The following is a 14551-nucleotide window of genomic DNA, read 5'->3' as shown; positions in this document are numbered from 1 at the left end:
GGAGAAGGTTTGAATGGTGTGATGATTTAAAGGTGACATTTACAAGATACATACAAAACAGAAAATTGTTACCGTGCTTCACTTCCACTTATACAATAACTGCTCTGTTGGATCGCTTTCATCACATGAAGCATTATTTCCCTGAGGGGAGGCCAGGATGACAAGGCACAAGTGATCATCGAGCCGTAATTATGTCACACAAAGGCGATCGTCCTCTAAATCACTGGATCGAATTCCTCGTTAGCATCAATGGACGCTCACCGTGATGCCACTTTCAACAGCATCTTATTGAAAAGGTCCTGATGATATAAAAGAACCTATATCTTTGATGATGAATTAAAAATAAACTGTGGAAGCCACGTGTCTCTTGAAGTTGATATAGGGAGGTTATTTTTGTCTTCCTTGAATTTCATGAGCTCTTTTCAAGTTTATAGCAAGATATTTGTGTACAGATCCCCTCCTCTTTTTCAGTCAGGTACAGGATAACAGATTCAATTAAGCGGAAAGTATGTAACATATACTGTATATAAATACTTTGTATACAGACGATGGTATGTACACACAGGATTTAAAAGAAATAGTTTGACATTTTGGGAAATACAATAAAAAGAAATGCTGAAATAAATGCTGAGACTTAGATGAGAAGACTCTCATGTCTGTCTGGGCAATAAGAAGCCAGTACCAGGAGCCATTTAGTTTAGCTTAGCATAAAAACTAGAAACGGGGGGAATCAGCTAGCCTGATAGGAACAAACTAACGGTGTGGCACTGGGAAAGGCAGTGCCGGTTGGGCCACCACTTTGGTTGAGACTGAAATATCTCAACTATTGGATGGATTAGTGAACCCCAGAGGATGAAACCTACAGGACTTTGGTGATCCCCTGACTTTTATTGGATGCATTGTGATTAGCACTAATTAGCAAATGTTAGCATGCTAACATGCTAAACTGAGATGGTGAACTTGGTAAACATTATACCTGCTAAACATCAGCATCTTAGCATTGTCACTTTGAGCATGTTAGCATTTAGCTCAAAGCACTGCTGTGCTAAGTACAGCCTCACAGAGCTGCTAGCATGGCTGTAAACTCAGCTTGTTGTTTCAGTCCAATAAAGGCGACCCATTTTCTTCTCTTGTGGTTATTTTAGGCTTTTTAACAACAGATTACCTGTTTTCTCAAGTCCTTGGTTTGCTGTTCTTTATTTAGGAGACATGAGGTCAGTGATTTTTGTCAAAGGGTCATCACAAGGTCTGAGCTTTGTTGCAGTCTATGGATTTCTTTTGTTAACTCCACACTGAATGCAGCATTTCTTGCTGTCTACAAAGTCCTGCACTAAAAGGCGTTTAACCTCCTGTGGCTCAGGCTTCTCACAGTCGCTGTTGAGTCATTCATCATCAACCAAACCACATGGCTGTCACAGCTAGTTTGGGGGCTCAGGGGCAAAAGTGACAGCTCTATGAACTGGACACTGGTTGGCAGCAGCTGGAGAACAAACAGCCTGAAGTTTGACTCACAAGTAATTAAAACTTATATATACATAAGGAATATTTTGTCTAATTTCAAAACAGAAAGGATAAAGATTGATGGCTTTGCAAGTTTGGAGGCCTGGAGGTGAAACATGGCAACTCACGGCCAATCAGGTGTTGGAAGTAAAGCCTTGGATTAACGCTTAATTCAATCACTATTCTTCAGCGCTGATACCAAACACGAGGAGATTATATTTTTCTGAGCAGCACTCCACACAGATACTCATAAAAACAGACAGACATGTCGTATTTTCGAAAAGTTTATCATCTCTCTCAACGTGATCTGCACCTCAAAGATGCAAAGAAGATAATAGCTGCACAGCTCCAGAAATATCAACCCATTAGAGGTGGGGGGGATGGCGAGAAAGAGGGGACCGATGTAGAAGCAGAGAACAGAGACAGATCTATAAATAGGCCTCCCTGCAGCCTGTGAGTAGACAGTGAGTAGACCAGAGACATCAATGTGACAGCCTCTCCACTATAGAGACTATCTGCCTCTGTATGGATGGTGAGAGTTCATATCTTCGGTTAAGAGAGTCTGATTCATCAGTTTTACCCCCAGCTGAGCAAACACATGACACGACATGAGATTACACAGATAATACAAATAATGATAACCGCTGTCTTCTTTAAGTTCATTTCACCATGTTTTTTTTTTTTTCTCTTTCACCAGGAAGTTATGATAGGACAAAGAGCACTGCTGACTCTTTCAGGCACAAAGACAGCTGTTATGCATGACTGCTGCAAGATGAATTATTCAAGCTAACATTTAGACTTTGTATTATTTATCAAAAAGTGCCACTGCGTTCAGCTGAAGGTTTTAAGAGACTATTTTAGGGAGTACTTGTCCCAAAACATTGCAGGATACATTGCATCTGATAGGTGGTGGGAAAGTGTCCTCACATGATTTTTGGGAGAGCTTCATCCCTCCCAAATAAACTCTCTCCATCTGGATGCAACATACAACAACACCGCTGTCATTTAAATATTTGCCATCTGTCTTTTTTGAAGATCAAGAACTGATTCCACCTAATAATACTGGAGGTGATTATTCATAACTACAGAGGCTTGTGTGATGAACAGAAGTTTGTAAAAGGTGAGTCTAAAATTAAGTCCCCCCCCTCCTCCCCCTGTCTCACAGTTACGTCACTCTGCATGTTCTTTCAAGGCCTCCCATTGCAGGAGAGTCACAGTCACACCACGTTCCCTGACCAAATAACAGCATCATCATCTAAATAACACAAGCAGGAGCAAACTTCATGATTTAAACTCTGGTTTAACGTGTTTAATGTACATATCTGGGAATTCATGAAGATGATTTACTTAATTGTAAATGATAGTCTATTCTCGAATATATACATTTCATCAATCAATCCTCTAAAATGCAGTTTCTTCTTTAAAATAAAGATCCTCTGCATAACAGCTATCTGCTAATTGATAAGCAAGCACAGAATTTTCTTTGTAAAAGATAACTTGTGACAAATATAAGTACACATACATATTAAAGTGTACAGAATATTTTTTGTAAAGCCGAGGATAGAGATAATTCTGTGACATGCCATTTAAAAAGCTAATATGTAAGGAAGCTGTCAAATGTAGGACAAATAATTTCAACCCAAAGTTCTGCAAACACCCCCTGACTGTACATGTTAAGTGGAGTAATGATGACATCAGACATTATGAAAATCAAACTGTTTTTGCATTTCCTGCATGTAAAAGTAACTACACTAATACCCCATACTCTATACTAAAACCTTATACAAAAAAATCCACAACTTTCTTTTCCTGTTTTCCTCTTTTTAGCCGGCAGAAATCTGGTTTCATCTTTAGTCCCACTGTTGAGAAACAAGTTACAGCTACAGCCACTGACTTACTAATGGAGAACAGCTGCAGGACAAATAAAAAAAATGCATTTGGTACAATGGTTGTAAAGGTATATTGAGATTTTAAAAAAGAGCAGAAAAAGAACATGTATTTTTGTTATGATTGTGACATTTCCAACAGCCCTGTCTTTCATTTGGACATTATAAAGTATAACTTGCATGCTTTATGTGTTTAAACGCTCCTTGTTTGCAGTGAGAGGGCCACACACAATGAAACACATCACCCAATGTTGGGCTAAATTAAGCTGTGTCTGTATTAGAACGTTTTTTTCTCAGGTTTTTCTTCATAGTCATGCTTGTCATGGATGTTTTTACACAGGAAAAAAATGTGAAAATGAAATGACACCATTTGTCAAGCTGGCTGCGGTGTGAACCCCAGACGTTAATGACTAAAATGTAATATGAAGACTTTTGGTTTCATGGATTCACGTGTTCATTGCAGTCTGTTTCCTTCTGCATATCATTATAAAGCAGTTTTGAATGTGTCTTGCCTTTCTTGCTCTGTATATTCTCCAGTATATTCACTCCTGAGAGTCCTGTCTGTGCTTCTGTTCCTCAGTGTGAGGTGTCTGTGTTTTCTTTCACCTTAACAACATCAAGCCAGTCATGCTTTGTTTTACAATTAGCTCCTCAGGTGCCAACTGGTTGACAAATAATACCTTCCAGGGTTTGTGGGTCTGCCTGATGTCTGAGCTGGTGACTCATCATGTATGTGGGCACAGGGGATTCCCAACAGTGCAGGGAGGAAGAAGAAGAAGAAGAAGAAAAAAAAGAGAGAAAAACCTTCCTCCACTTTGCAGCCTTGAGGGGATGTACAGTTCAGTTGACAGAGGGCCAGTGGGGTCAGTCATGGTGAACAACAGGCAGTGTGAGAGAGAGAGAGGAAGAGGGGGGTGACGGCCGGCTGAGGCTGAAGGGGTGAAACGTGGCATAGTGACAGGATTACGGGGTGAACAGTGAGAGCCAAGGGTCAATGTTTGGCTAAATATCTGAGGCTGAACTGCAGCTGGCGCTGGATGTGGAAACTGAAGGGAGTCTGGGTGTGGAACCAGACGCTGAAGCAAAGTTTCCCCTGCTCATCCATGGAACAATGACACCACAGTTACACCCCTAAAACAAAGACCCCGTAATTTATTTGAAAATACAGAAAATACAGTAGAATAGAATAGAATTGAAACGTTGAGATGCAGAACGTTGCATTACTACTCAGGCAGTGAGCTCAGGAAAAAGAGCAGTCATACAGTGAAGTTACTACTCTGTATGAGCGCAGTATTGTGCTGTTGCATGGCAACAGTTTCCACAGAAATCTTTGCTCAGAAACACTCCTCTTTGGTCTTCACATAACTGCAACGGCAGAAAAATGGGCTGACTGCAGGAATACAAATGGTCTCATGAACCATTTTAGCCTGCAGAGGCTTAATAGTTGTTTTTGTTTTATTTCAACATATTTCCAGAGCAGCTGACACAGAAAATGTAACAGGAGAGTTGATGTGGCTTATTCTATGTCATATTTCAAAGCATTTTTAGACTGTATTGTATTGGAAGCTATAAGCCACTCAAGGGTGTGGGATGTTTATCTGTGGTAGAATATGTGCCACTACAGCTTCCATACAACGTGTCTCCAACTGATCAGATAATAGTAATAATTTAATGTCAATCCTGAATGATATGTAACACCAAGCTTTCCTCTCTCTAATGCTATATGACATTATTCCTACTGCTTTGATTAAAAATTTCATTGAGAGTAAATTATATATAGCTATGCTAACCAGCCATATTTGTTACATAATGCTGATGGCCTACTAATATACTGTTGATATGATGCATTCATAACTGTACACCTCAGACTGAGTTTGGCTTCTTGACACTTTTCTTGGAACACATGATCACAAAATATCACTTGAATTCATCAACCGACTAATAGTACTTTGTTATGTTAAAGTACGTTATGTTGCAGAGTGAGACAAGAAGATAGATACCACTCTCATGTCTGTACAATAAATATGGGACTGGAGCCTGGAGACTGTTAGTTTAACTTAGCGCAAAGACTGAAAACAGAGGGAAACAGCCAGCTTGGCTCTGTTCAAATCTTACACGATCCCCCTACCTCTAAAGCTCTAAAGCTCTACCTCTGAAGCTCACTAATTAACACGTCATACCTTGTTAGTTTCATCAGTACAAAAACCTCAGTGTCTCAGACAATATTCTTCCACCTTCCATCTCCAGAGAAACCTTCAGGCCCACTGTCCTCTGTTTGGACATGTAGGTTTACCTTAATAAAGCCTGCCTCTTCAAAACCAATGGTGTATCCACAGCGCAACGTAATAAACCTGACGTTTGTGCTGAATGGTGGGATGGTGACTGGCAGTGGCACTCTTTCTCAGGGACTTTACATGCAGCATCATGCCTCCTCCTCATCCTCAGTAGAGCAGTGTTCGGATACAGTTTGTAATGTCTGAGATACTCATAACATTTGACAGAAAATGTCTTAATTTGGAAGGTCCCTACTGGTTTTGGCCACCATAGCCATATATTTCAGCAGGATATTTAGATTTTATTATAATTTTACAATATATTTCTTTAGCTTGTTGTTGGCTTGGCAGTTTTGAATTGTTTAAATCTATTCTAAAGCCTAAAATATCCCAATAATATCTTACATTAAATATTATCTTTGTGAGAGAACAATATGAATGAATGAGTCTTTCATATATCCGTCACATTTTCCAGGAGAAATGAGAAATGAGAAATATCAGGGAACATGTTTGCATGAACAACTGTCAAGCACTTTGACACTCTCTCAAAATAGAGTGAGAAAAAAAACAAAAAGATAGATATAACTATAGATATATATAACTATATATTGTCATTATTCTGCCATCAGCACATGGTTTCAGTTGAACATTCTGTTGCTTAGCAACCAGTACTGCCAGAGTTCCATAGCAGTTTAACTAACATTGTTACATCCGCCATTTTGTCAGATCTGTGTCCAAACAAATATTGACAGATATCTTTTTATTTACTCCTCAAATGCCCTTGTTGGAGCATTATCTGTAGGTATTCCTTTTATTAGAGCTGTTTTGTGATTGTTGATTTGTGAGTAGTTGCTAGAATTCTGTTTTTCTCACTGCTAACCAAGCTAGCTGCTAATGAGTCACTAAAGCAATATTCTAAGCAGCTAACGTTTTAACTGTTGATTTACTGCTGGGATAACTGTTTTTAGTCTTTTTAATTTTACTTTACAGTTTTCTACATTAATTACTGTATTTTACTTCTCATGAGTAATTAATGTTGATTTTTCACTGGTGACATGAAGCACAATATCAATAATTTGACATCTAGTTTAGTCGATATGCTTTTGTGAATCCAGTTTCCTTGTTACTGTAATAACTAATTTTTACAATACCTTTTATTATTTTTTTTGTGAATGGAATATCATCATCTTCTGAATTGTAATTTTTCTAATTGAATTTGTTGTCCAATACAACTTTTACATTTTCACAATTGGTTGGCAATTGGCAAAATTATGTTTATATGTCAGAATTTCATCATAAATACAATGGGAAAATCTAATCTCATGGTGTGAAATTTTTGGATCTTTTAATTGTAAGGGAGAAGATTTGTCAGAGCAGTGGCCCATTTTATTGTTCAAGGGCACTTCAGCAGGGTGGGTTATTACTGTTATTACTGTTAACAGGGGCTCAATCTCCTCCTGGTTTATGGTTGATCTCTTTACTTGCAACACAATGCTGCCCACTACTGGTCTGAATAATGCAGTGCATTTGATACTGAAACGGGCTTTAAAAAAATAAAATCAGGCTGCAGTTTGATTGTTTGAGAGTGAGTTTAGCAAACCAAGGCCAAAACAAAGACAAAACAATACACTTGTTGTCACAAGGCTGCCATCTAGTGTGTCACATTCAACACAACAAAACTACTATGGTGCAGTTTGTAATAGAAGTTTTTTCTGAATTCATTCCATTCCAGTCATTGTTTAAAATGAGAACTTTTATTATCTTCAACAACTGTAGGAAATTGTAAAAATATCTTCTTTATGGAGCATATTTACATTTTTAACAACAATCCAAAGTAACATTCATGAAGAACATATGTCATCGATCATGCCATCTGTAATTTGAATATTAACAAAACAGTAAGCAAGCAGAGGACAGAATAGAATCTAATCTGGTTTGCGATCATTTTATGTATTTAATGCACTATCCATGTTTACGATACTTAATATATCACAGAATCATCACAATCTTATGGACTAAAGTGAGAAGAAAATGTAAGCGTATAAGCACAACAAGCAGGAAGTAAAAGCAAACATTAGGAGAGAATTAGGAAAGAAAGAGATATAAAGAAAGGTATGCTCTCTTTGTTTTTAATCTGTGTGCATGTGTCAATTTAATCTGTACATTCTGTAAATGTATCATCTTCATATAAGTCCTCCAACTCTCCTTCTCTGCTCCCCTCGTTGCTGACCTTCCTGCGGGCGACAAACGCTCGATCATGTTGTTGAAGGTACTAAGTGAGATTGCAAATGAGGTGGAGGAGGAGGAGGAAGAAAAGTGGGAGTGGGGTAACACTAGACTAAAAATGTCATAGAGTACATGTCCTCCACAGCATAGCTCATCACCTTTTATCCCCATCAATCTCAAAAGGACACAAGAGACAGGAGAGCCAGCACAAAGCAGCCGACAACAATCGTGTGTGCATTTATTTTAAGGTAAAGCTCGTTGTTGAGAGCTTTGTGTCGTCTTGTCTCTTTTAAATCCTCTTAAGGTTGAACAAACAACCGATGAGCTGCGCTGTGTATGAAGTGCGTGAGCTCAATCTAAATGCTTTGACAACATTTACCTCAAGGAAGGATGAAGCGAAGGCGAAGACCCCAATAAGCCCCAACAACCACTGCAAGAAGGAGATAACGTAAGAGGCCAGAATTTATACTCTTATTAGTTTGCAACACAGTTAATGATGAACACAGATTTTATTGTAGCATGAGTGTAGCATGTTAAAGACATAGTCAGACATTTTGGAAAATACGCTTCTTTGCTCTTTCGCCGAGAGTTAGATGAGAAAGTTGATACCGCTCTCATGTTTGAACAGTAAATATGAAGCTACAGCAAGTAGCCTTTTAGCTTAGTTTAGCATAAAAACTGTAAACGGGGAAACAGCTTGCCTCATTCCATCAAAAGGTAGCAAGTCCATCTACCAGCACCTCTAAAAACCACCAATTATTGTTTTTACACTTCTGTAAAATGAATACATACTACAAAATTAATCAAATGAGATATAACGTATTAATCAGTGAGCTTTAGAGGTGCTGATAGGCAGATTTTGTTGCCTTTGGACGGAGCCAGGCTAGCTGTTTCCCCCTGTTTCCAGTCATTATGCTAAGCTATGCTAACTGGCTGCTGGTTGTAGCTCTCAACTCTCGGCAAGAAAGTGAATAAGTGAATTTCCCAAAGTGTCAATTCATTTGAGCTTCCATCAGGAAATCTGTATTTTAGTGGCCCCATATGTATGATTGGTTTATTGCATTTACAAAGTGTTAAATATTTAAATTCAATTTAAAATGTTATTTCTTCCTTCTTATGCAGGTCCAATTGTAAAATTACATTTTTATTTCACATTATTTCACATTTTTCCCAACAACTGCTTTATTTAATAAACCTGTTTGTTTGCAAAGTCTTTTGTCTGTTAATCAAGACAAACAGAGCAGAGCAAGTTGTGTGATTAGCTGTTGAGCGAACAGCCAATCACATTACTCACTCTGCTCTGCTTGGAAAAAGTACATTCTGACAATTAATACCTGCAATAAACTCTGTTAATGTATAAAGAAGCTGGGTGAAATAGCATTTCATAATAATGAGCTGAGTTTAAAATATGTATAAGATTATTTTGCAATTCCATAGTTATATAGCATATTTTGTGTGTGTTTATTCAGGTGATTATTTATTTATTTAATAAGACTTCTGGGTCTCCATACAGGACAACCTCCAGCTTCTGCAGAAAGAAAATCAGACCAGAGAACAGATTTGAATATAAAGTCTAACCTTGAATTGAATTGTCCTTATTACTGTAGGCAGAAAAGTGTAATATTTCATCTCTGGAACACGATGCCACAACACATCATCCCTCCAAGAAGATCAAATTAAAACGTTTTGATCTTCTTCTTTAAGCCAACTGTAGAGCCAAACTACGCCTTTCAAATAGGGAAATATTTACCTGTAATTATAGCACCTCCTTAAAGCCACTCTTTATTATTAATGTGCTCAAATACAGTTTCAAATTCTGTCAATCACACCTGCTGTCTAAGATTTCATTGACATATCCCATGTGTGAGATGAACAGAGGTTTCTCTGTGCAGCGCTGTAGTACAGTTGGTGGTGCCTGGGCATGTGTGGAGGAGGATGTAGCTGCAGCTCCACATCTCCTCACATGGAGGTGTAATTAGCTGTGCCAGCGGCCCCCCACAGACAGGACTGGCTTGTTAATGAAAAACAAAAGCAGCACAGCCATTACTGCTGCCGCAGGGGCTTCCATTTAGCTTATCAGGAGAGGACAAGTGCTTTTATCTGCCTGAGTGTGCTGCTAATTTAAAGACCAAAACAAAACAAATACAGTATAACAGCTAGTCAGTATTCAAAGATTAATGGTCTAGATATGATGGTAGATCTAATATATTGAATATGTGAGAGACACACTGCACATATAAAGTATGTAACTGACCGATCTATTTTTATCCAAGCATCTGCTCGCTGCTTTGTTTTGTTAGAGGCCTAATCGCAGAGCTGGCAGTTTGGCAGAGCGGAGCCGGCAGGATTTGCAGAGCAGGCTACTTACGTAAGAAGACCTCCAGGGGCAGACATGGACCTCTCCGCCCGTCTGCCCTGACACTCAAAGGGATTACTGAAAGACCGCTTCCTCAGCATGGACTTCACCAGAATCTGCCGTGGACATCGGAGAGAGTCTCAATGAAAATACAAAACCTTTCCATGTGTCTCCACACCAAAATATACACTTATACAAATATACATTTACCCCTTTCAGCAATCAGCTGAAAGGGGTAAATGTATGAATATATAAATATATATAAATATTGCAACTGAGATTGAAATACTCAAACCAGCAGCCAGCTGTGGACACTGTGAAGTGTTCAACAGTGACCAGAGCAGGAGCGCTGTGTGCGGCTCACCACAGTGGAGAGGCTGGGGATGAGTTTGACGCTGTTCTGCACCTCCTCCTCAGTGACCTCCACCGCGGTGCAGTGCTCCTCCTCCAGGGGAAGAGGATCGGAGCCGTCCTCTGTCACCCACGTATGGAGCTGTAACCACACACATATAACAACACCATCATTATGAAGAACACAAACTGGTAGTGATCACATGGTCTTTCATATATTAATCAGATGTAGTCATTTTTCCAGTCACCTTAATTTCAGGGATTGTGATTCTTGTTTCAGGGTTTTTATCCAACATCCTTTCAATGAGCTCCTTTAATTCGTTACTTATCAGTGGCCTGTGAAAAAAGTTACAGTTTTACAGATCAATATGTTTTTGACAGCGGGTCCCAAACTGGATGTGGGCACATTTCTCCTCCTGGCACATGATATTTTTACTGGTCAAACACAGGTGTAACTAATATAAAATATTACTATTTGCATTGCATTTCAATCATTACTGGAATGGAGACACTGTTAGTGTTAATAAATCCACCTGTGATTTACCTTAAAGTTAAAATCTCTGCTGTGAAAAAGGTATTTAAGTCTGATTCATTTGGAAATGATAAAGAAACAAGACATCTCTGACGCATCAACAGGCGTGACATTTTGTCAGGAGGCCGTGGGTTTATGATGACATGTATGTCACAGTGGCAATCATTATATAGAACAGAAATACTAAAATCAGAGAATAGAAAATGCTGCTTTCATTACCAATACCACTCTCTTCCAATGACAAATTACCTGCTTTTTTAATCACTTTTTTTCTCTGATTAAAAAAAGCTAGTCTGTAAAGAATAATGTAATATTCACATCTTCTGTAGCAACTTTACAAAATTTATCAAAAGCAAAGTCTCTCGCTGTCATCTGCCCTCTGGAGAAATACTTTCACTACAGTAACCTTAAAAGTCTGTTGTAGCTACGTGTATCCTATTACATAACAAGACAGAAAAATATGTCATTATTATTATTATTAGCTTTTTAGCTGTGTAAATGTCTGCTCACGTCTCTGGAAACTCCACAGGTTTGTTCTTGATCTTATTGTGCAGAGAGACAATGTACTCGTCATAAAAAGGACACTGGAAACAGGACAGACAAAATGAAATGATTAAAATGCTGCCAGCTTTTTATTCTACGTGCATTTTGCTGTGAACTTGCTTACCTTCCCAAAGACAAAACAGTACAGTGTGACTCCCATCGCCCACACGTCTAATGCCTGTGAAACAAACAGAGTGATTATCAGGGCCGTGTCAGTACTGAGAAGCTCTCAGTAGGCGGTTGGACATCATTTCTTGATAATTTCTCACAATTAAGCGCCTCTGGTATGATGAGTCACATCCAAAACATATGCACTTCAGTGATCACCACTGTCTGTTTTCCAGTTTACCAGCAGAAGACTTTTTGTTTCACCTTTCCGCTGAAGCTCTGCTCGTGCTCGGTCATCATCTCGGGGGCCATGAAGGCCGGCGTCCCTGCCGTGCTCGACAGGAGGGCGTCCGTCCCCTCGAACTCGTTGCTCACACCAAAGTCCGCGATCTTGATGTGACCGTCGTCCCCCAGCAGCAGGTTGGAGGGTTTGATGTCCCTGTGGATGATCTTGTGGTAGTGCACTGGACAATGCAAAGAGGTAAACACGTTGATTGTCTGCTGATCAGCCAAGAAATATCAAGCACAGTTTTGTTTTTAATTTAATTTAGATTATTTCAATTTTAGATCTTAAATTAAATAACTTATGTAAGCACTTGTGGCTTTATTCATCTCAGCATATTTCAGGCACCAAAGTTGCACAAAAAAGCCATAATGTGTAAAAGGAGTAAAAAAAAAATCAAAGGTTATGAGTAGAACAAATGTTTTGACTAACTTACAGTACTCTATTCCCAGGACAATGTCTCTGAAGTAAAAGCGAGCCTGCTCCTCTGTGAAAGGGTCGTCAGTAGGCACCTCCATCACCTGGCTGACCGACACGAGTGGTGGAGAAAGGCAGGAAAAAGTAAATATATGTATTTTTACCTAATGGGCCAATTTAAGTGCCCAAACTATCACAGTTAGGGAACGTGACACAATACATAAATGTACAAAAACATACCCTTTTTTCATCAGTTCGAAGGCTTGAGGACAAATAATCAGGATTTAATGACTCCCCCACTTTATATTGACACATAAGTAGCTAAATTCAGTTACTGCCAAAGGGATGATAGAGTCCCTACCCATGTGAAGTCCATCTTCAGCAGGATCATCAAGCACCTGCAAGACACGTTAAATTCAGCTGCTTCACATTCTGCACTGTTTTACACAAATTGTATAAAGGCCAGTTATTCATTTGTATTATAGGAATAATCATCATAGTACTTTTGTGGGTTTTAAAGGCTTTACATCACCCAGTGTGAGACATTTTAACCCTTTATCATCCTTATTGGTACATATAGTTGGGTAACTCCCGGTATAATATCACCACTTTTTAACTCTTTAATTCTTTTCTTTTCACGTCTCTTTGCTTGTATTCTTTTGCTTTTGTTGTATGCCACATACGGATTAATATTTTTTTTTTGGCACATGAAACTATCAAAACCACCCCTTTTTTTCTTTGTGTTATTAGTTTATTCATAACAAAAACCAGCATCGGCAGTATTTTCTAATCCCATCCCCATATCCTGTTTCTTCTTTCTATACAAGACAATTACAGTCCCAAAGTGCTTTCATGGGACATTCAAACGGCACTGTAATCAGTTTCCTTCTGGAAGTCATTGACGTCAAATCTGCTGTAAGATTGCAGGGTTTGTACAGCAGGTGAGGATGGAGCCATCTGACTGACCTCCACCAGTTTAACAACGTTATGATGGTCCAGTTTCTTCAGGATGGCGATCTCCCTGTACACTCTGTCCAGAGGCAACCCGGCTTTAGGGAAGGGATCCTGCTGCGGGTTTGATCCTTGAGGAGGCAGGCGGCCTGAAATGACACACAAACACATATCACCACCAACACCAGAGGAGCGACTCTTTAGAGTTGTTAGAGAGAGATTTTCACTCACGCAAAAATCCACACAGCCTCATCAGCTTCTTCTTTGAAACAACTTTCATTGCCTGAATAAATGAGATAAAGCAAATGATGTTAATGACAAACTGACATGTAAACAATTTGACCATAAATGGACAATTTATGAGCCTCAACTTACATAGTACTGTTCAGAGTCTTCATTATAAGCTAGTTTTACCACTCCGTATGAACCCTAGGGAGTAAAAATAACAAAGGTAAACAGCTTTATAAATCCTTTGTCATCACTCCTGTTGCACAGTATTGATTAATCACCTTTCCAATCTCTTTGTTCAGTTTATACTGGTTGAGCTGGACACAATCCTGCAGAAAATAAAAAGAGAATTGAATCAGTAATGGATCTCATTAATAACATGTTGAATTAAGTCTAAAAATCTAACTCTGTCTCCTCACATCAGCATCCGTGATGGACACCCGTTTGGTCTCGATGGTGGGCTGTCGGGCCATGCGGCTGCCTCTCTCCTGCAGCGACATCTTCCTGTCTGAGAGTCGAGCTCTGTGAGAGCTGGTGGTCCTCGGGGGACCGGACCTGTAGCCATTAGGCGGGGTCAAGCAGTTGCCGGCCACGTTCATGGCCGCCACCAAGTCTGCCAGCTCGCCGTTGTGCTCCGAGTCCGGCTCTGCCCTGCAGACAGTGTCCGCACTCATTGCGGTCAGTTGTGGTTCACTCACAGCTGAGACGGCCTGGCAGAGCCACCAGAGGAGGCATCACTGCACTGAAAGGTGTGGAGAAATGGAGAGACCTGAAATCACACACACTGCCAGATTACCAACAGCAACACAGTATGGGTTTGCAAAGATCTGACTGTCAGACTCACTTTATTGTCGTGTGGTGATGCAAAGTGCTCGTGAAGTGCTTGTGGGGAAACTC

General features: G+C 39.5%; 1 protein-coding gene across 1 annotated transcript; it reads right to left on the bottom strand.

The window, feature by feature from the left end:
* Positions 1 to 7721: 7721 nt before the first annotated feature.
* Positions 7722 to 14328, bottom strand: camkk1b (calcium/calmodulin-dependent protein kinase kinase 1, alpha b). The gene is made up of 16 exons (XM_070905768.1): positions 14074 to 14328; positions 13936 to 13983; positions 13802 to 13855; positions 13658 to 13709; positions 13442 to 13575; positions 12837 to 12873; positions 12716 to 12737; positions 12495 to 12583; positions 12040 to 12239; positions 11792 to 11845; positions 11635 to 11708; positions 10841 to 10928; positions 10606 to 10734; positions 10254 to 10357; positions 8265 to 8315; positions 7722 to 7893 (listed from the first exon to the last, which is right to left on the bottom strand). Exons 1-16 carry the CDS (start codon positions 14326 to 14328, stop codon positions 7812 to 7814), a joined length of 1473 nt encoding a protein of 490 aa, XP_070761869.1. The 3' UTR covers positions 7722 to 7811.
* Between the last annotated feature and the right edge of the window lie 223 nt (positions 14329 to 14551).

This window comes from Enoplosus armatus, chromosome 5, assembly GCF_043641665.1.
Source record: "Enoplosus armatus isolate fEnoArm2 chromosome 5, fEnoArm2.hap1, whole genome shotgun sequence".
In the NCBI taxonomy this organism is placed as follows: Eukaryota; Metazoa; Chordata; class Actinopteri; order Centrarchiformes; family Enoplosidae; genus Enoplosus; species Enoplosus armatus.
This window is presented reverse-complemented; position numbering and strand designations above follow the sequence as displayed.

What these genes read in the sequence shown, in the direction of transcription:
- camkk1b (XM_070905768.1), bottom strand. Translation starts at nt 14,328, where the DNA reads ATGAGTGCGGACACTGTCTGCAGGGCAGAGCCGGACTCGGAGCACAAC. An exon ending in TGTCCATCACGGATGCTGAT is followed by an intron (nt 13,984 to 14,073) that starts GTGAGGAGACAG and finishes TATTTTCTGCAG; the next exon opens with GATTGTGTCCAGCTCAACCA. An exon ending in TCGCTTCATCCTTCCTTGAG is followed by an intron (nt 7,894 to 8,264) that starts GTAAATGTTGTC and finishes TGTCGCCCGCAG; the next exon opens with GAAGGTCAGCAACGAGGGGA.